Genomic DNA, 21,408 nt, shown 5'->3' with positions numbered 1-21,408 from the left:
AGCTGCCATCTCTTAAAGAGGAAATATGTGAGATATTTTCAAAATAGGCAACAGATTGATGTTTGAAAATTGCATTGCTTGATCTTCGCCACACAAAATGTGCATAGCATGAGACACATTTTCAACAGTAACTTAAACATACTGCATAAAAACATAGTGTAGAAAATAAATAAATAAAAATACATGAATAACTCCCTTCAATCTTGTACTGTATATCTGACAGTTTGTCATTTCAAAATGATTTCAGGAACATCTTACTGAGTATATTAGAAATTGTTATACATTTCCTGTATATCTTACAGCCTTTCAATTTTATAATAGCAACTGTAAATGCACTCACTATACATTCCAGAATCTTAGTTGTCCAAGGAAAGGAACATGAGATAAAGTGAACAGATTGGATCAGAAACATAGGTCATGTAAGTACAGTAGTGTTTAATGTAAGTTTCTGGTGTCTCTCTTCTAATATCAAACTACTATAACGATGCACATGAAAAGATGGGACATATTGAATTGGTCTGCAATCAACTCAGTTATAGGCTTATGTCTGTGTGACAGTGGCATGTTGTCATATACAGTGTTTTCATGTTAAGGCATGGCATTTGCAGACTATAACAGCTGTCATATCCTATTATGATAAAGTCGCAATAGCATATGTGCATTAAATGTCAACATGAGGGTAAATTAATAAAGCAACCCTGTGGGGTCTGTCCTAAAGGATGTGGCATGGCAACCTGGAACTGACAAAAGACACTCCAACATGACGTCCATTTTGAGTCAATTACATTTTCATCATGTCATAGCACATATGGCTGTGGGCAAGGGTAGACATACAGGCATAAACTGAAACAAAATCAAACATGTTAACTATGCTAAAACACAAGCGGTAACAGGTCAACAACATTGTATGCTACTGTATTTATTTCAGCAAAAACTATATTTGCAAGTGATGTTACATTTAAAAATATAATCGATTTTTGTTTGAATAGTGGTATACCTATTTCAGGTGAGTACTAAGTGTTAACTCCTTACAAGTGCAACAATTATTCAGGAAGAATAAGATCCAGTACAATCTAAACACAATACCTGCAAATTTACTTCAAATCATCTCTCTCTTGGTGTTTGAAAATGATAACAAAAAACTTCAATATGTTTATTTGTGTTTTCCATGCTTGAAAAGATCTTGTAAAAAACACATTAAAATATATATTTTTAAATTTCCAAAATAATGTGTGGTGTTATTCACAGTCTACCATATACAGATGAAACAAATACATTTTGTGATAATGAAACATTCATAATATCCTGACTGAATTGTGTTGAAACAAGAGAAAACGCATCTCATGTAAACATCAAATGGTTCTCAAAATCAAGAGGGGAAAGAATACGTTTTCACATGGAGCACATCAAAACAGTTATTCTTCTGATCAGACATTGGTAATAAAGTGGGTTTCTTCACCTCCCTTCACTCTAATCACTTACAGTGAAACTGTGGTTTGTGTTAATTTCCCAATCAACATCAAGGTTTACATCAATTCCACATATTTAGTGATAACACATCGTTTTGACTTCAGTTACAGTGCAGTATAACAACTAATATCCTTAGAATCCTCCAACAGTCATTTTGCAATTGTGGGAGGGTCTTGCTATATTTTGGAATCTCTCTTGATATATCACAATGTTCACAAAATCTTGGTAAAAATTATATTTACTTGAAGTTCTTTATGGACAATATGCTTTGGTTATTATTTTAGTAGTAATACCCTTCAGCAGCCATTTTGTCCTTGAGAGCTGATGATGAGCCAGTCCTTTGCTGATGTCCTATCCTGGGATAATCCCAGTCGCAGCAGTATTTGAAGTGGAATTGCTGAAGTTGGAACACAACGTTTTGATATAATGTTGGTTGTAGTGGTTCTTCACGTGACAGTTTTTGAGGCATTTTTCTCCCTCTTATTATGTGAATTGAGGCATTTCTTTAGTGATAATTGTGGTTGTGATTGGTGATAGATTGTGACGATGCTAGCTGAGGCTGTTGGTGCAGAGATGGACTAGCCGATTCGTTGGTGTGATTTGTTGAGTCATGGCCCTGAGTACTGTTATAGGCTGAGGCCAAATAAGAGCTATTGCATACAGCTTGGTTACTTTATGCAATATCCCCTTAACAAAGGTACATTGTAATAGGTGAGTAATGCATGCGGTGGTGGTTGGCTTTTCCTTTTTCTTGTACACTGTACATAGATTGTTAAAAAAAGAGAAATGTACAGTCCTCTGGCTGTTGTATTGAAATGTACAGTAAAAAGGGAGTGTTGCAAACAGTAGAATCCCCGGTCCTGAGGCACAGGATTCGACAGTAAGATCTTGACTGCTTTCCAAATGGAACCCTATTCCCTAGTGCAGGGTTCCGCACATGATGTTATTTACATGGACATAAAAGAGTGTAAAAACACCAGCAAATCAGCTCCAAGTGATTTTAACTTTGGAAATCTGTTCCAAAGTATTCCCACGCATAACAGCGAGATATTGTGATCATATACAAATGTAAGCAACGTTTGAAGTGATTGTTTTAGTGAAATATTATATCTGTTTGGGATTCATGTGGTCAATTTGCAGTCTACAAATTATTTATAATTACAGTATGTTCCGGCCCCCTGACCATCCCCTCAAGAAAAAATTGTCCCGCGGCTAAATCTAGTTGATGATCCCTGACCTAGTGCAATGCTAAGGGCACTATACAGGTAATAGGGTCCCATTTGGGATGCACAATGTCTTTCTCCTTCACTCAAGGCCAAAGGTGCTGGTCTCCTCCACAGCGATAAGCAGTTTATCATAGAGCATGGTGTAGGAAAGGTACGGAGGGAGATCCAGCCGGTTGAAGCATGTGTGTGCCCTGGAAGATAGATATACTGTAGATCATCAGCATTAGACAACCACATCAACTGAATAGTTTTTTGCCAAATGCGTTGTATGTGAAAGTTATGCAGGGGTTTGAAGGATAACATAATTAGGAAAGTTTGAATCCAAAGCATGTACAGACCTATAATAGCCTATAATTTAATCATACAATTATAGTCTTGGGTAAAGAGTTTACTGTATATTACCTGGGTAGAGCGGTGATCTTGCCCCACTTCTCGATACAGAAGCGTCGCAGGCCGTTGCTGCCCCGTAGTGCGGTGAAGCCCTCGTAGGGAACACTGGAGGTGCCCGTCACAAACTGCAGCAGACGCAACCTCTGCTCATTGTTGAAGCGCTCCACTGCCCCCCAGAACCACCGGATCACTATGTGGCTGTCATGGTAGCCTGCAAAGGAGAAGGCCAACGGAGGTGGTAGCTAGTCCCATACCGGATGTGCAGTTGCCAACTACTTTATTGTTGCAATGCCATAGAAAAGTTGGCTACAGCATATACAGTTTAGGACCAGGGGCTACAGGGCGGCTGGTTCAACAAGGGAATGTGGCCTGTGTGTTCAGTCCATCTAACAAGATTGACAATTAAATGTCAATCAACATACAACATGCAGTTGAAGTCGGAAATTTACATACACTTAGGTTGGAGTCATTAAAACCCGTTTTTCAACCACTCCACAAATTTCTTGTTAACAAACTATAGTTTTGGCAAGTCGGTTAGGACATCTACTTTGTGCATGACACAAGTAATTTTTCCAACAATTGTTTACAGACAGATTATTTCACTATTTCACTTTCACTGTATCACAATTCCAGTGGGTCAGAAGTTTACATACACTAAGTTGACTGTGCCTTTAAACAGCTTGGAAAATTCCAGACAATTATGTCATAGCTTTAGAAGCTTCTGATAGGCTAAGTTCACATCATTTGAGTCAATTGGAGGTGTACCTGTGGATGTATTTCAAGGCCTACCTTCAAACTCAGTGCCTCTTTGCTTGACATCATGGGAAAATCAAAAGAATTCAGCCAAGACCTCAGAAAAAGAATTGTAGACCTCCACAAGTCTGGTTCATCATTGGGAGCAATTCCAAATGCCTGAAGGTACCACGTTCATCTGTACAAGCAATAGCACGCAAGTATAAACACCATCGGACCACGTAGCTATCATACCGCTCAGGAAGGAGACGTATTCTGTCTCCTATAGATGAACGTTCTTTGGTGTGAAAAATGCAAATCAATCCCAGAACAACAGCAAAGGACCTTGTGAAGATGCTGGAGGAAACAGGTACAAAAGTATATATATCCACAATAAAACAAGTCCAATATCGACATAACCTGAAAGGCCGATCAGCAAGGAAGAAGCCACTGCTCCAAAACCGCCATAAAAAAGCCAGACTAGTTTGCAACTGCACATGGGGACAAAGATCGTACTTTTTGGAGAAATGTACTCTGGTCTGATGAATCAAAAATATAAATTTTTGGCCATCGTTATGTTTGGAGGAAAAAGGGGGAGCCTTGCAAGCCGAAAAACACAGTCCCAACCGTGAAGCACGGGAGTGGCAGCATCTTGTTGTGGGGGTGCTTTGCTGCAGGAGGGACTGGTGCTTCACAAAATAGATGGCATGAGGCAGGAAAATTATGTGGATATATTGAAGCAACATCTCAAGACATCAGTCAGGAAGTTGAAGCTTGATTGCAAATGGGTCTTCCAAATGGACAATGACCCCAAGCATACTTCCAAAGTTGTGGCAAAATGGCTTAAGGACAACAGAGTCAAGGCATGGGAGTGGCCATCACAAAGTACAGACCTCAATACCATGGAAAATCTGTGGGCAGAACTGAAAAAGCATGTGCGAGCAAGGAGGCCTACAAACCTGACTCAGTTACACCAGCTCTGTAAGGAGGAATGGACCAAAATTCACGCAACTTATTGTGGGAAGCTTGTGGAAGGCTACCTGAAACGTTTGACCCAAGTTAAACAATTTAAAGGCAATGCCACCAAATACTAATTGAGTGTATGTAAACTTCTGACCCACTGGGAATTTGATGAAAGAAATAAAAACTGAAATAAATCATTCTCTCTACTATTATTCTGACATTTCACATTCTTCAAATAAAGTGGTGACTCAAACTGACCTAAGACAGGGAATGTTTACTAGGATTAACTGTCAGGAATTGTGAAAACTGAGTTTAAATGTATTTGGCTACGGTGTATGTCAACTTCACAAACACATATTACCCATAAAAACATGTTGGGCTAGATTCCCGTACCCACTACATTCACCATAGTCCTACACGTTTTTTTATTTATTTTTTATTTAACCTTTAATTAACTAGGCATGTTCGTTGAAGATTCTCCATTAGCTAATGTCCAGTGATGTGCTTCACTGCAGTCTGCTCACCTCCTCTATACTCTGTGTTGTTCCTCCAGTCATTGAGGTCTATCTCAGCTGTCCCAGCAATGACCAGCTCCAACTCTCTGGCATCGAACACTGACACCAGCCGTGAGTCCACCACCTGGAGAAATATTGCAGGAACATAGAACATTAAAAACGATGTAGGAGTGTACATACTGTATGTGACTCGTTTCAGGTAACTAGGCGTATGTCGCACATCACTACTTCACAGGAGAGGCATTTGAACGAGAGAGAGAAAGACAGAGAGAAAGATTGCCACCCGGGCCTGCCGGTGAAACTGCTAAACTGCTTTCTGACTGTACACTGTACCGCATGATTTTAGCGGGTTTACTAATGTGTTAGTTCTAGTAGCTATGTTGACTAAACTTTGTAAGCTTGTAAACTTTAATTCTTAGACTTCTGTAGGTTTTAGCAGCCTCATGATGGGTACAAGGAAAATGTGAGTATCATGTAGTAGCCTAAACCTATCGATGTTGCATTGAGCTGGGCGAATGGAATATGAATGACAGTCATCCAATATGCTGTAATAGAAATAAGGTCATGCTAATAAAATAAATAACCATACTCCCTTGGCACTGACCGCCACTCGTGCAGATAATCCTTTCTAACGCAGCTTTTTTGAAAGATATTATGAAGAAGTACAAAAGCGATGCTAATACTCTCCACTTTCTGGAAGAAGCTAGTGCCATGCTGGCACTCTCTGACTCTGAAAATGAATCAGATGATGAGGAAATCCCTGATGTAGGTAAAAACATTTTCATTGAATCAGATATTGTAGAGTCTTCTGATGACAGTGATGGGGAAGAAAATCAGTGGAATGCCCGATGGAAACAGAGTATGATGGCTAAGGAGATGTTAAAAGTTCTGCTGTTCGATTGCAAATATGCGGAGGGAGTTGAAAAGAGAACACAGAAGGCTGTTGTATGAAACAACTGTCTCTGAATTTCATCTACAAACTTAGGGCAACCATGGCATCTGACAGAGAGGGCGAAGCGTTCATCCATGTATACAAGTAAGAGTCTAGCTAGCTACATTTTCAGATATTATATGTTTCTAATTTTGTCAGCAAGTCATTTTCACTGCAAGTTAAAGCTTACTGTTAGCTAGGTAGCTAACGTTAGCTGGCTGGCTCGAGAAGAAATATTATTCACATCTCAGAAATCTACTTGCATTGCTAGTTATAGCCTAATGTTAGCTAGCTATGCATGGTGGCTAGCTATGACAATCAGTATGGGTTGATATTATTGCCACATTCAAAACAACTGGGAACTCGAAACTAGGAACTCGGGAAATCTCAGACTTACAACTTCAGTGCGTACAAGACAACTAGGAACTCAGACAAAACAAGCTCCAACTGGGAAGAATCATTTTGAACAGTCATCCAACACGGAATGCCAAGTCCGTGAACCCGGGCCTCTTTCTAGAGCCCAGACTTTCCAACCTGAAGATCACTGATGTCATGATTTGACCTTGTATTTTTCCAAGTTCCCTGTTGTCTTGAAAGCACCATTAGGTTCATTGTTTAGCTAGCAAGCTATCAGGTAGCTAATGTTAGGCTATGATGAAGGCTAACGTTTTGCGTGCCCCGAGCCGATTGTTTTCTTGTTCGTTTATTCGCGTTGATTGTAACTTATTTTTGTACTTATTTTGTACATAATGTTGCTGCTACCATCTCTTATGACCGAAAATAACTTCTAGACATCAGGACTGCGATTACTCACCACGAACTAGCAGAATCCTTTTTTTCCCTTTCATAACTCTGTCGAGCCCGACGCGAATGACATACTGCTTCCTCGGGAACAGGCCCCGATCCCCGGGATCTGCGTGAAGAGGAGGCGGAGAAAGAGGGGCCGAAGGTCAGGCTGCCTTCTGAGAATTCATAGGCGATCGAATAAACCCCCACTTCCCTCCATTCTGCCTGCAAACGTGCAATCTTTGGAGAATAAAATCGATGAGCTACGTGGAAGATTAAACTACCAACGGGACATTAAAACTGTAACATCTTATGCCTCATGGACTTGTGGCTGAACAACGACAATATCAACATACCGCTGGCTGGTTATGCAATGTACCGGCAGGATAATACAGCAGCGTCTTGTAAGACAAGGGGAGGCAGACTATGTATATCTGTAAACAACAGCTGGTGCACGATAACTAAGGAAGTCTTGAGCTATTGCTTGCCTGAGGTAGAGTATCTCATGATAAGCTGTAGACCACACTACCTACCGAGAAAGTTTTCATCTATATTTTTCGTAGCTATTTACATACCACCACAGTCAGAGGCTAGCACTAAGACAGCATTGAATGAGCTGTATTCCGCAATAAGCAAACAAGAGAACGCTCACCCAGAGGCGGTGGCGCTCCTAGTAGCCAGGGGCTTTAATGCAGGGAAACTTAAATCCGTTTTACCAAATTTCTATCAGCATGTTAAATGTGCAACCAGAGGAAAAATAACTCTGGACCACCTATACGCCACACACAGAGACGCATACAAAGCTCTCCCTCGCTCTCCATTTGGAAAATCTGACCATAATTCTGTCCTCCTGATTCCTGCTTACAAGCAAAAATTAAAGCAGGAAGCACCAGTGACTAGATCAATAAAAAAGTGGTCAGAGGAAGCAGATGTTAAGCTACAGGACTGTTTTGCTAGCACAGACTGGAATATGTTCCAGGATTCCTCCAATGGCATTGAGGAGTACACCACATCAGTCATTGGTTTCATCAATAAGTACATTGATGACATTGTCCCCACAGTGACCATAAGTACATACTCCAACCAGAAGCCATGGATTACAGGCAGCATCTGCACTGAGCTAAAGGCTAGAGCTGCAGCTTTCAAGGATCTCTAACCCGGACGTTTATAAGAAATCCCGCTATGCCCTCCGATAAACCATCAAACATGCAAAGCGTCAATACAGGACTAAGATCGAATCGTACTATGCCGGCTCTGATGCTCGTCGGAGGTGGCAGTGCTTGCAAACCATTACAGACTACAAAGGGAAGCACAGCCAAGAGCTGGCCAGTGACACAAGCCTACCAGATGAGCTACTTCTATGCTCGCTTCGAGGCAAACAACACTGAAACCTGCATGAGAGCACCAGCTGTTCGGGAAGCCTGTGTGATCAAGAACTCCGCAGCCAATGTGAGTAAGACCTTTAAACAGGTCAACATTCACAATGGCGCAGGGCCAGACGGATTACCAGGACGTGTACTTTGAGCATGCGCTGACCAACTGGTGTCTTCACTGACATTTTCAACTTAATAACTCTACCTACATGTCACTATAATAACTCTACCTACATGTACCCCCCCCGTATAAAGTCTTTTACTGCTCTTTAATTACTTGTTACTTTTATCTCTTATTCTTATCCATATTTTTTTAAACTGTATTGTTGGTTATGGGCTCAAAAGTAAGCATTTCACTGTAAGGTACCTGTTTTATTCAGCGCATGAGACCAATACATTTGATTTGATTTTTTTAAGCTACATGTCTAAACAAAAGACTCCACTTTGCCAGATGATTACATGACCCATCAAGTTAGCCAGTTGTGTCTAGGGGTGATTACGGTCATCTATTTTATTTCATGAACATGTGTATATGTCTAGACCAGGTATTAATTTCCCCAGGGGTACGCGCAATGCCGTTGGGGGTACATCAAATAAAAATGTGATTTTTACATTTTTTTCCTTCACATTTTCAAACAGTCCATTTATATTTTCCCGCCTGAGTAGCCTCGTTTTACTGCTAAAATAAACATTTTACCATCTAGTGTTCAGCGAAATAACAACACAATGTCACATACAGGTAGCCCAGTCAAATAATTAACATCCAATCACATTAACCGTTACTCTCTCGTGGGAATTCCACTAACGGTCCGTATGTAGCTGCTGCTCCTGTTGGTATCTGTACTGATGGCGCAAAAGCCATAACATGGAGACATAGTGGAGTGGTTACGCGCGTGCAAGCAGTTGCTCTCGACGCCACTTGGGTACACTGCAGCATCCACCGAGAGGCTCTTTCTGCGAAGGGAATGCCTGACAGCTTGAGAGACGTTTCCGATGCTACAGTGAAAATGGTTAACTTTGTTAAACAAGGCCCCTGAACTCTCATGTATTTTCTGCACTATGCAATGATACGTGCAGCGACCATGTAAGGCTTTTACAACATACAGAAGTGCACTGGTTATCAAGGGGCAAAGTATTGACACGTTTTTTTCAATTGAGCGACGAGCTCAAAGATTTCTTTAATGACCATAATTTTCACTTGTCTGACCGTTTGCATGATGACGAGTTTCTCACACGACTGGCCTATCTGGGTGATGTTTTTTCTCGCCTGAATGATCTGAATCTAGGATTACAGGGACTCTCCTAAAATATATTCAATGTTATGGACAAAACTGAAGCTATGATTAAGAAGGCAGAGCTCTTCTCTGTCTGCATTAACAAGGACACAGGTCTTTCCATCATTGCATGATTTTGTGTGTGCAAATTAACTCAAGCTTATGGACAATGTCAAATGTGATATAGCGAAGCACCTGAGTGAGTTGGGTGCGCAATTACGCAGGTACTTTCCTGAAACGGATGACATAAACAACTGGATTCGTTATCCCTTTCCTACCCTGCCTCCAGCCCACTTGCCGATATCTGAACAAGAGAGCCTCATCGAAATTGCAACAAGCTGTTCTGTGAAAATTTAATTTAATCAGAAGCGCCTACCCGATTTCTGGATTGGGCTGCGCTCAGAGTATCCTGCCTTGGCAAATCGAGCTATTAAGACACTGATGCCCTTTGTAACCACATACCTATGTGAGAGTGGATTCTCGGTCCTCACTAGCATGAAAATGAAATACAGGCCCAGACTGTGTGTGGAAAATAATTTAAGACTCTGTCCAATACAACCCAACATTGCAGAGTTATGTGCATCCTTTCAAGCACACCCTTCTCATTAACCTGTGGTGAGTTATTCAGAATTTTCGATGAACAAATAAGGTTTTATATGTAAGATGGTTAAATAAAGAGCAAAATTATTGATTATTATTATTTGTGCCCTGGTCCTATAAGAGCTCTTTGTCACTTACCACGAGCCAGGTTGTGACAAAAACTCACCCTCATTCTTATGTTTAATAAATGTATTGTATAGTGTGTGTGTGTGTGTGTAGCAGGTTTACAATGATGGCAAAAAACAACATTTGAGAGTGCGCTGACCCTGGTGCTAGAGGGGGTACGCAGCTGGAGGTTGAAAGTTTGAAGGGGTACGGGACAAAAAAAAAGTTTGGGAACCACTGGTCTAGACAATAGTGACCCATCTACTTAGATATATGTGGCTGGGGGGGGGTTATAGCATTTCTTTCACACGACCCATCAATTTAGACAAGTGTGTCTGGGTAAGAATCATAAAATATTTATCTGGGCACTTTCTATTTTTGATATTGCTACTATACAAATATGCAAGTAACCATTTCACTGTACCGTTTACACCTTCTGTATCCTGTGCATGTGACAAATAAACTTTGATTTTATTTGATATAGTCTGTGTTTGCCAGATGTGTGAATGTGAAGAACCACATGACCTGCACCATAGTCAGATTCAGTGGTGGGCCAGCAAGGCCTTCTCTGCTGGCCTAAATATATATATATTTTCCCACATATGTATTAAATTATTCCCCAGAGTAAGAGTTATACTCTTCATTTCATAGCTTTCCTCTTGATTGCACTGCTTCCAGCCCCAGGTTGAGATTTGGAGGGCTGGTCTTTATGTTAGATCTTTTATCCAATCATATTCAGCCATCATGTGTTGCCAGGGGTCTAAAATCTGCCCTCAGGCCTTCAGAATCAACAGTGCGGGCGCTTGTAGCTTAAAGTGAATGGAAATTAAAATTTTGTGTCAACCAATCAGCTTTAGAGTTGGCTATTGTACGCCTGCTGGCTGGCTCCAGTGTTACACAGGAGCCAGCTAGCAGACACAGTGCGTGCACGTCTTTTGATTGGATTACCAATATTGAGAGGCGGGTCCTATGGGGAGGTCTATGTAGAACCTCAGAACTAGGAAACTGAATTTGATAAACAAATTAATTTGCGTACTACTAAGCTGTTTTTTCAACCCACAATGGCGTAAGGAGGAGAAGATATCGATTTGGTCGAGGATATAATTATAACGCCATTCTCAAGACAAACTTTAAAAAAAAAGTTTGACATTGTAAGGAGAGGTCGCCCGACGCCGACGCTACAAAGCCTGTCACAGGCGGGAAAGGGGTTCGTTCGCCACTTTCAAAGTTCCAACTACGAGCGCTATCAATGGCTCACAAGCTCCGAGAAGCACTGCAAACTGTACTGCTGGGAATGCCTATTATTTGCAAGTGATCGATTTGGTGTTTGGAGCCACACTGGCTTTGCAAACTTGAGTTGTCTAACCAAGGCAGCAACGAGACACCAAAGTACGGCTGGGCCCTTACAAGCAATGGTGCTTTCGAAAACTTTTGGGGACACCCGAGTGGATCTACAGCTCAACGAACAAGTGCGCAGGGCAACGGAGCTGCAAGTGAGCTGCTCCGGAGCTGCAACCAATGAAAAGGTGAAGAAAAATAGGGAAATATTGAAAAGACTCATTGATTGTGTCATGTTTTTGGGTAAACAGGAACTTTCATGAAAGTGCTGACTCTTTTTTTTGGACCTAAAGCTCAAAGTTTGTGGACCAGAAATGGATAGAAGAAGAATATTAATATAACTCTGTTGCACTCGACCATGTTCTTGTCTATTAGTTGAACTGTACTGTATTGTACTCTTCCCCTGCAATTCTCTGAATAAAAATGTCAATTTCAAGGTGACGCAACGCCTGGTTATACTGCGTTTCTGTCTAAATGTATAGTGTCTAGAGCCATGGCATCATAATGATGGTAAAAAGAGGTGGATTAATTTGGGTGGGACTGTGTAGGACCTCACTGAAGGCCCAGGCCCCAGGCCCACGGCACGCCACTGGTCAGATTAGGATATTGGGCAAGGTATAGATAGTGTATTTTTGCCACTTCTATTCTTGAAATCTTTGGTAGTTTACTACACTACCTTACTCACTCTGTTTAGCACATGGTCTCAAATGTGAATCCTTAAAGATATGGGTGGGGCTAAGGCTTAAGTGGGTGTGAAGAGGAGCTCTACTCAAAACATTCAAGGGCCGTTTTCTCAAAAGTGTGGTTACAAGTTTATTAACTTTCAAAGCAGAACTACTTTCCCATTGTTCCTCAACTGCAGTGTATGACATACCATTTTCTAGCTCTGAGTCTCTACTTTTATCCAATATAAAAAACACAATTTCAAATAATTGTTTCAAATATGTTACCCAGGCCGGTCGGGTCACATATTTAGACACATTGCTCCCATCATTGATTTGTTGATTTCATTTGATAGTCATGTTCTATTGCATTCTAAGAAACTTTAATAAATCATATTTGAAGTGCAAAGTGAAAACCCTCTTAAATCATAGCAAGGCTGGAAAAACAATAAACCAAATTGGAAATATTGGGGGGAAATCATGCCATGGCCAATGGTTGTTGCCCTGAGAGTGTTTGCTCTACCTCATAGAAGCCTCTGACCAGTGCCTCTGTCTGCTGGACCACTCCTCTCTCCACCCTCCACTTCACCATGCGGTCAATGTACTCCTTCTTATTCTTTTCTGTCACATTAATGTGGGCCCCTCCAGACTTCAGCTCTCTCTCTGTTACCTGCCCACAAAGAGAGTAATATCCATATAACAATACAGACAAATCTTATGGGTGTATGTGTTTAGACATTGTACGTATTAGTACTTCACACATACCTGTCCAAAGACTTCCTCATTCACAGTGAAGGTAAGGTCCAGCACATCAGTGATGTCATTGTCTTTCATCCACTGTAGACTCTGATGGAACTCCTCATCTAGATACTCCAGATCACTCAGGTCAGTGGCTCTGCACAGGTAAACATATTTATCTCACAGATGAACTTCTGTGGGGTTCACTAGCTATTACTGCACAAAGCAATCCATTGTCTTAAAGTCAATTAAGGGGAGTGATTAACTTGCTTTGAGTGTAAATGTAAAGGATGCTGATTCTGTCAGTTGTTCTGTCAGTAGCCTATCATCATCATCATCCAATCTGGAGAGACTTGTCTTTAGTTATCAAGCTAGAAAGTCAATCTGGGTTGACTGTGTTAAGTCTAAAACTACTGGCAACATTTATGCCTGATTGCGCACTAACAATTCTGGATAATGTTTCTTTCTTGTGTACGTGGCAGAGACATGTTTCCATATAGAATAATTGTAAAGGCCAATTCAGACAGACAGAGACAGAAACACAGACAGGCAGGTGTGCGGGCAGACAGACATAAACTCACAGTCTGAGGAGAGCCTTGTAAAAGGGCCGCGTGAAGAAGGCATCCAGGAGATACTGGTGGATCAACGCCAGTCCCAAAATACGCCCACTAAACCGGAACCTGCACAAAAACACACAGAGACAGGTCTCACACACAATTACAAATCCAATGCAATGAAAGTGTTTAGGTCTCATCACATGAGACTTCCATGAAACCCATTCATTTTCTGTCTCCAATAAGTAAACAAACAAGAACAAGCACATGATCATGTTCATTAGGACAATGGAAAACACTTAAACGCTTTGCAACAGAACACAAAAAAGAGTGTTTCTCATTTGACAGGTCAAGGTCAAATCAAATCAAATTTATTTATATAGCCCTTCGTACATCAGCTGATATCTCAAAGTGCTGTACAGAAACCCAGCCTAAAACCCCAAACAGCAAGCAATGCAGGTGTAGAAGCACGGTGGCTAGGAAAAACTCCCTAGAAAGGCCAAAAACCTGGAAGAAACCTAAGAGAGGAACCAGGCTATGTGGGGTGGCCAGTCCTCTTCTGGCTGTGCCGGGTGGAGATTATAACAGAACATTGCCAAGATGTTCAAATGTTCATAAATGACCAGCATGGTCGTATAATAATAAGGCAGAACAGTTGAAACTGGAGCAGCAGCACGGTCAGATGGACTGGGGACAGCAAGGAGTCATCATGTCAGGTAGTCCTGGGGCATGGTCCTAGGGCTCAGGTCCTCCGGGAGAGAGAAAAAAAGAGAGAATTAGAGAGAGCATATGTGGGGTGGCCAGTCCTCTTCTGGCTGTGCCGAGTGGAGATTATAACAGAACATTGCCAAGATGTTCAAATGTTCATAAATGACCAGCATGGTCGTATAATAATAAGGCAGAACAGTTGAAACTGGAGCAGCAGCACGGCCAGGTGGACTGGGGTCAGCAAGGAGTCATCATGTCAGGTAATCCTGGGGCATGGTCCTAGGGCTCAGGTCCTCCGAGAGAGAGAAGGAGAGAATTAGAGAACGCACACTTAGATTCACACAGGACACCGAATAGGACAGGAGAAGTACTCCAGATATAACAAACTGACCCTAGCCCCCCGACACATAAACTACTGCAGCATAAATACTGGAGGCTGAGACAGGAGGGGTCAGGAGACACTGTGGACCCATCCGAGGACACCCCCGGACAGGGCCAAACAGGAAGGATATAACCCCACCCACTTTGCCAAAGCACAGCCCCCACACAACTAGAGGGATATCTTCAACCACCAACTTACCATCCTGAGACAGGGCCGAGTATAGCCCACAAAGATCTCCGCCATGGCACAACCCAAGGGGGGGCGCCAACCCAGACAGGATGACCACATGAGGTCGTCCCTCACAGTTAGTCAGTTTTCTTCCCTTTGGTGCCTAATGAACACAACCCAGGACGAGTTTAAACCCAGGACGAACAGATGTCCTCCTCACCATTCCAGATGGTTCTCTACGAAGGCAGACATGGGGCTGATCTGGACGGTGTACGTGTCGTTGGCTGAGTACTCAAACAGGCCATAGTAGGGGTTGAACAGCTCCTGAGACAGCAGGAAGAAAAACTCTCTGGACGGCCCACTGTAGTCCAGCCTGACGGCGTGGGAAGAGAAGAGACCAGTTATCTGTCAGTAGCAGTCAGTGATGCTAGAAGAATGAAACAGACATGCACTATCCTCTATATAGCCCAAAAACTAGCAGTTCATTCTTTAAAAGACGAGAGGGGGTTCTTTCTTGACACATGCATTACTTTTTCAAGTAACTTAATTGAAATCCATAATTGTAAAGACATGCACTTTCATGCAATGGTTGAACTCCACAGATAAAAGTCCCTCGTTGTTGTAATGTCTGTGTTCAGGTCAATAGAAGCAGCTTTGGCTTACCCCTCCTCTCCTATGAAGGTGATGTAGAGCTTATTCCTCTGTAGTTCCTTGCGTGAGTAGGCCATGACCTGGTTAAAGGTACCCTCCAACAGGTGGTCTCTCCGGACAATAAGCCTGGAACACAACAACATCATAGGATGCTGAGCAACACAGACATGGATATACAAAATGGTGCTAATTTGCACACACAACCCTAAAGTTTCTTAGAAACAGTAGGGTTGTGGCCTCCCAGGTGGCGCAGTGGTCTAGGGTACTGCATCACAGCGCTAGTTGTGCCACCAGAGACTCTGGGTTCGCGCCCAGGCTCTGTCGCAGCCGGTCGCGACTGGGAGGTCCGTGGGGCGACGCATAATTGGCCTAGTGTCGTCCGGGTTAGGGAGGGTTTGGCCGGTAGGGATATCCTTGTCTCATCGCGCACCAGCGACTCCTGTGGCGGGCAGGGCGCAGTGCGCGCTAACCAAGGTCGCCAGGTGCACAGTGTTTCCTCCGACACATTGGTGCGGCTGGCTTCCGGGTTGGATTCGGGCTGTGTTAAGAAGCAGTGCAGCTTGGTTGGATTGTGTTTCGGAGGACGAATAACTTTTGACCTTCGTCTCTCCCGAGCCCGTACGGGAGTTGTAGCGATGAGACAAGATAGTAACTAATAATTGGATACTACGAAATTGGGGAGAAAAACTGGGTAAAATTTAAAATAAAAGAAACAGTAGGGTTGTATAGAGCTGTAACTATACTTGAAAAAGGTGTGAGTGATCATGTTGCTGGACAGTTTTCCTTACTTGATTTTTCCTGGGCCCTGGCCATAGCCTTTAGCCTCCAGTTTCCTGTAGAAGTTGCGTAGTTTGGCCTCAAAGTCTCTCCGGTACGGGGCAGGTGCTCTCGCTCTTGACATTCCTGTTGACAAGCGCATTCAACTCCATGACATGAGACACAGACCACACCAGGATAACCATCTGTGACGTTTTTATTTGACCAATTCTTGTGAATTAACCAAATGTGTGTACATTTTCAACCCACTATCTCTCCATTTGTCATTAGTACAAACCCACCTGGAGAACTCTGTGGTGAAGACCCAGGTGAACAACGAGGAGAGAAGCTGAAGCCAGGATGGAAGGAGGGTGGAACATATGACATGATTTCCTCTTCAAACAAGCTGCATAGAGAACAAAAAGTCACAAAAATGAAAATAATTACAATACTACAACAGATTTTTTTTTTCAGGGGTAATATGAACAGTTGCATCCTACCTCAATAGTATCACCAGGTCTGCATCACATGCCAGTTTCTCCAGTCTTTGGGTGCCCTCTGTTCTGATGTAGTGGATCTTCTCCCTGCAAGCACACATGACACTACAATCTGGACTAGACTGGGTAGGTGTGTTTTATCAAACCTGACATAGAATAGAATAACTTTATCATCTTTATTACTGTGTAACTATTCCTATAATTACAGTGTAACAAGTACTCATTATTACACCGTACTTAGGGTTACTTCAGGGTTAGGGTTGAACTGAGATGTGGACATGAAGCTAGGGTTAAGGTTAGGGTTAGGGTTGTACCGAGATGTGGACATGAAGCTAGAGTTAAGGTTAGGGTTAGGCTTGAACCGAGATGTGGATATGAAGCTAGGGTTAGGGTTAGGGTTGAACTGAGATGTGGACATGAAGCTCGGTTTAGGGTTGAGGCTGGGGTTAGGGTTGTCCTGGGATGTGGACATGAAGCTAGGGTTAAGGTTAGGGTTAGGGTTGAGGCTTGGGTTAGGGTTAGGGTTGTACTGGGATGTGGACATGAAGCTAGGGTTAAGATTAGGGTTGAGGTTTGGGTTGTACCGGGATGTGGACATGAAGCTAGGGTTGAGGCTTGGGTTAGGGTTGTACCGGGATGTGGACATGAAGCTAGGGTTAGGGTTAGGGTTGAGGCTTGGGTTAGGGTTGAACCAGGATGTGGATATAATGCTAGGGGTAAGGTTATGGTTACTGCTATAAGTAATAATGAGTAATTACAAGACTTGTTACACTGTAATTACATGAGTAGTTACACAGTAATAAAGGCACTAATGTAAGGCGTTACCCTTTATTTCTCCCAAAGGAACCAATACAGTAGTGAGTGAGAAATATTCAGATTCTCTGAATCTACAAGGTCCTTATTTGAAAAACAAATCCAATTTATCCCCCAGTGTTTATCTACCTCAGGGAATGGTTCCTGGACAGGGCTGGCTGGCGCTCCGTTAGAATTTCTAGTATTCCAGGCTGACGCAGGAAGACCACTATCTTCTCATTATAAGCTGTGAGTGGAATTGAGTTCAGAAGACAGACTTACACAACAGAAACTATATGGTAAATGTGAATTATGACTGTGTTCTTTGTGTATGTACAGTACACACCTTGTGGCACTGGGTCTGGGGGATGCTGACTCCGTATTGCTGCCACCACACTGTTCCCTGGCCGTGACAACAAGGCCACACCTCGACTACGGGAGACCTCAGAGGCCTGAAAAAATACATATGAAAAAAGGATCAGTTATAAACAAGCAAATACATAAATTCAATTCCATATTTCCATCATTCTAATACATGATTGGCCCTTATTAAACAGTTACTACACTTAAAAACCAGGAAATGTCTTCTGTGTGCTGTTTGACTCTCCTGACCTCTCCTGCGCTGTAGCTGCGTAGTCTCTGCAGGTGCTGCCTGTGGGTCAGGTGGTTGGGCAGGCAACCGTTCTGCAGGGGGATTCTGGGGTCGATGAACGTGGTCGCCCGGCTGTTGTGGTCCACAAAGAAGTTCTGGACCAGAGAGAAGATGTTACAGGTAAAAACTTACCAAAGTTAGAAACACAAATCTAATCACTGCTAGATCTGAAGGCAAATACCAAATCAATAGTATAATTAGTATACTTATTCAGCCCACCCCACCCCCTCAAATTTTCCCACATATTTTCCATCTTTCAACCAAGGTACAATCAGCCCTTATGTGAATAGGTGGGTGAGTTATCTGTGGATGAACTGAGGATCTTTGTCTCTGCACCTTGCCCTGAGGGTCAGTCTTGATCTCCCAGCCCCGGGGCAGCTCCAGCTGGGTGTCAGCGAAGCGGTTGAGGAAGGTGACCAGGTCTCTGTTGTGCTGGTACCTCTCAAGGTTACGAGCATCTCTACGAATCTTCAGGATCATGTGCTTCAGGCACGTACTGCTGGTGAACATGCGATAGGCCCCCTGAGAAGAGAAGAAGAGCTCGGCATGACCATGGAAACTAGAAACCCCATATGCAACCAATCTGAACCAAAATGGAAGAATATTCAGCATCTGTTACTGAAGACAATATGTTACTAAGCATTGATATTGCTGTTCAAAGGGAAATGATGCTTATTTGTCAGATGAGCCATGCTGACTGTGTAGAGTTATAAATGTCCACTGGGGAGACATGTACTCACATAGTTGGCGTGGAGGACAGTGAAGAACTCTGGGTGTGTGATGAACTTCACTGCTGGGCTCTGTAGCAGAGCTGTGATTTTCTGACTGTTGACTGGAGATGATGATGATGAGGAGGAGCTGTCTCTTCTCAGCTCTACACACACACACCAGGAGAAACAAAGGAACGATTCACTGAATGGTGACTTATGTACAATTTTGTATGCATGTAGTACTTTGATAAGTCTCTCACTAAACAGGATGTGTAGACCCATTAGTTTTACAAAGCAAGACTACACTTAAATAGCACATCAGCTTATTGCATTCTGTAATTGTGACATTGTGGTGCGGTCCTACTCACCATTAGCCATTGGAGGAGAGTCAGTCTCACTGCTGTTGTTGTTGAGGCATGTTCTCTCACTCCTGCTTCTGCTTTCTTCATTCTCACTCCTGTCTGTGGCCATGGTCCTCTGGATGCTCTGGTACCTGACAAACACACCAGCACACATTTACCAAACATCCAGAAATCAGAGCACCGCTGCCTGCATATAGACCAATTCTTTAAGTGCAAGAAACTAGTGAACATGACTTATCATACACTATCTCTTATCTGAGTATGTTTACATGCACAGTAATAATTTGATTCTAAACTGACTATGGCAGTAGGCAGATTATGCAGTAATCATGTAAACACATTACCTTGCTTATCTTAATTGGCGTAAGGTCAACATCGAAGTAAACATAGGCAGATTAAAACAACTTGTTTTCTGAGCAATCTTTCAAATTATTAGAACATGTAAACATCTTTATCGGTGTTCCAGCGGTGTATTTGATCTGTGTATGTGCTAACACCAGCCGAGAGCCTCCCTCTTTAGACTGAATGTTCAGAAACAACTGAATGTGTGCGTCTTAGAAGTAGTTTTCACATACAAACTTTATATGTCCGAACTCAAAATCAAATATGCTTCCCAGAAATAACATGGATGCTGTGGTAGAACGTTTATTTTGATTGGTGATTTTCTGCATTTATCAGAGTGCATTCAGTAGACTGATTTCAGATCTGTCCATGGAAACAGGATTATGAGGGTATTGGGGTGTTGGTTTAACATGGAATTATGAATCGTTCTTCTTACAAAGCATGTCAACGTTTTAATCAAACTATTATAGTAATCTGACTATCAACAATAATTGCATTATTGTGTGCATGTAACCGTACTCATTGAGTCTATGCAGTTAAATCCAGCTTGAAAGGTCACAATTTGTCTGCCAGTAATATTTAGTGCAGATTCTTAACTGCCCGTAGGGATAAAATACAGTTGTATTCCATTGAATATGGACTTTTGTTATTGAATTCAATGTTAATTCATCCAGAGAAGAGGGGCAGAACTCAAGCTTATACTCACAAAGCACCAGAAAGAGAGGAATTGAATTTGAGACCATTGCTCAATGGATTATACCACCATAATAGTCTTCTACACATGTAAAGTCTGACAATGAAAAAGATCTCTGACACAGCCCCGACACTGTCCACTGCTCATGCTTCCAATTGGACACGCTTCTCATTCCAGACACACACAGCGAATTCCACCAGCGCAGCAATAACCATTTAAATGAATTTCTTCTCCCTCGGCTTCCTGTCTCCCCAATCCCGTTAAGAGATTTCATGCACTGCAGTTGTATAATAACACTTAAGCAATAACACTTATTCACAGCCTGTTCTGCACATTTCTCATTTGATTTTTACTGTCAAGTAATTCTTTCTCCATCCAAAATATCTCAGGCATTTGACAGAGAGTTCTTCTAGTAATGGCTCTAGTATTAGCCCCACAAAAAAACACACCTTACATAGCAAGCAGCCACAGCACATACCAAATGTTCAGCACACAACATGTATTGGTATCAAAGAGATTCAATAATTTGATCTTAATACAAAACTCCCCAATACTCATAAAGAACTGAAACATTTCTAATAAAATCATCCAAAAAACAAAGAGGCTTTACATTCTTCCTACAACCACCAAATGGCCCTATATAATGTATGTTTTCAGTTGTGCCTTTTGAACATAAAATAAAGAAACAATTCCAAAAGTATCGTAGTGACTTCAAAAAAAGTGTAGTGACTACAACATGACTACAGAACTGTGTTTTGGACACTGTCTCCCTAGCCCTCTTCTCTTTCTTACCCTCTACCCCTTCACTCACCTTCTATTGAGCTGTTCCATCTGCTGAACAGATCCAGACCTCCTCATGCCGTCGGGCGTGGCTGCTGAAGTGGGTCTCTGCCACGTGGTGGTCCTGTTGATGTGGTCCACATAGAACACACGACCATGGCTGTCCACACGTGCCTCCCAGTCTACACACACACACACACATAAGCAAACAAGAAAATGCACATCCAGAGGTGGCACTCCTAGTGGCCAGTGATTTT

General features: G+C 42.3%; 1 protein-coding gene across 1 annotated transcript in view; it reads right to left on the bottom strand.

Annotated features, from left to right (window-relative positions):
* Nucleotides 1-2,572: 2,572 nt before the first annotated feature.
* The window catches only part of LOC112260525 (E3 ubiquitin-protein ligase HECW1-like), a 61,186-nt gene continuing 42,350 nt past the window's right edge, over nucleotides 2,573-21,408 (bottom strand). Inside the window, exons 11-28 of the mRNA XM_024435701.2 lie at nucleotides 21,183-21,333; nucleotides 19,342-19,466; nucleotides 19,004-19,137; nucleotides 18,600-18,785; nucleotides 18,224-18,358; nucleotides 17,958-18,063; nucleotides 17,762-17,858; nucleotides 16,823-16,906; nucleotides 16,625-16,728; nucleotides 16,355-16,469; nucleotides 15,579-15,692; nucleotides 15,136-15,288; nucleotides 13,685-13,783; nucleotides 13,131-13,260; nucleotides 12,889-13,035; nucleotides 5,306-5,420; nucleotides 3,099-3,297; nucleotides 2,573-2,887 (exon numbers count right to left, since the gene is read on the bottom strand). Coding sequence (XP_024291469.1) covers nucleotides 2,776-2,887; nucleotides 3,099-3,297; nucleotides 5,306-5,420; nucleotides 12,889-13,035; nucleotides 13,131-13,260; nucleotides 13,685-13,783; nucleotides 15,136-15,288; nucleotides 15,579-15,692; nucleotides 16,355-16,469; nucleotides 16,625-16,728; nucleotides 16,823-16,906; nucleotides 17,762-17,858; nucleotides 17,958-18,063; nucleotides 18,224-18,358; nucleotides 18,600-18,785; nucleotides 19,004-19,137; nucleotides 19,342-19,466; nucleotides 21,183-21,333 — 2,306 coding nt within the window. The 3' untranslated portion in view covers nucleotides 2,573-2,775. The remainder of the gene's footprint in view (nucleotides 2,888-3,098; nucleotides 3,298-5,305; nucleotides 5,421-12,888; nucleotides 13,036-13,130; nucleotides 13,261-13,684; nucleotides 13,784-15,135; nucleotides 15,289-15,578; nucleotides 15,693-16,354; nucleotides 16,470-16,624; nucleotides 16,729-16,822; nucleotides 16,907-17,761; nucleotides 17,859-17,957; nucleotides 18,064-18,223; nucleotides 18,359-18,599; nucleotides 18,786-19,003; nucleotides 19,138-19,341; nucleotides 19,467-21,182; nucleotides 21,334-21,408) is intronic.

Source organism: Oncorhynchus tshawytscha, linkage group LG10, assembly GCF_018296145.1.
Source record: "Oncorhynchus tshawytscha isolate Ot180627B linkage group LG10, Otsh_v2.0, whole genome shotgun sequence".
Classification (NCBI taxonomy): Eukaryota; Metazoa; Chordata; class Actinopteri; order Salmoniformes; family Salmonidae; genus Oncorhynchus; species Oncorhynchus tshawytscha.
The sequence above is the reverse complement of the archived record's forward strand: the minus strand, read 5'-3'. Positions and strand labels throughout refer to the sequence as shown.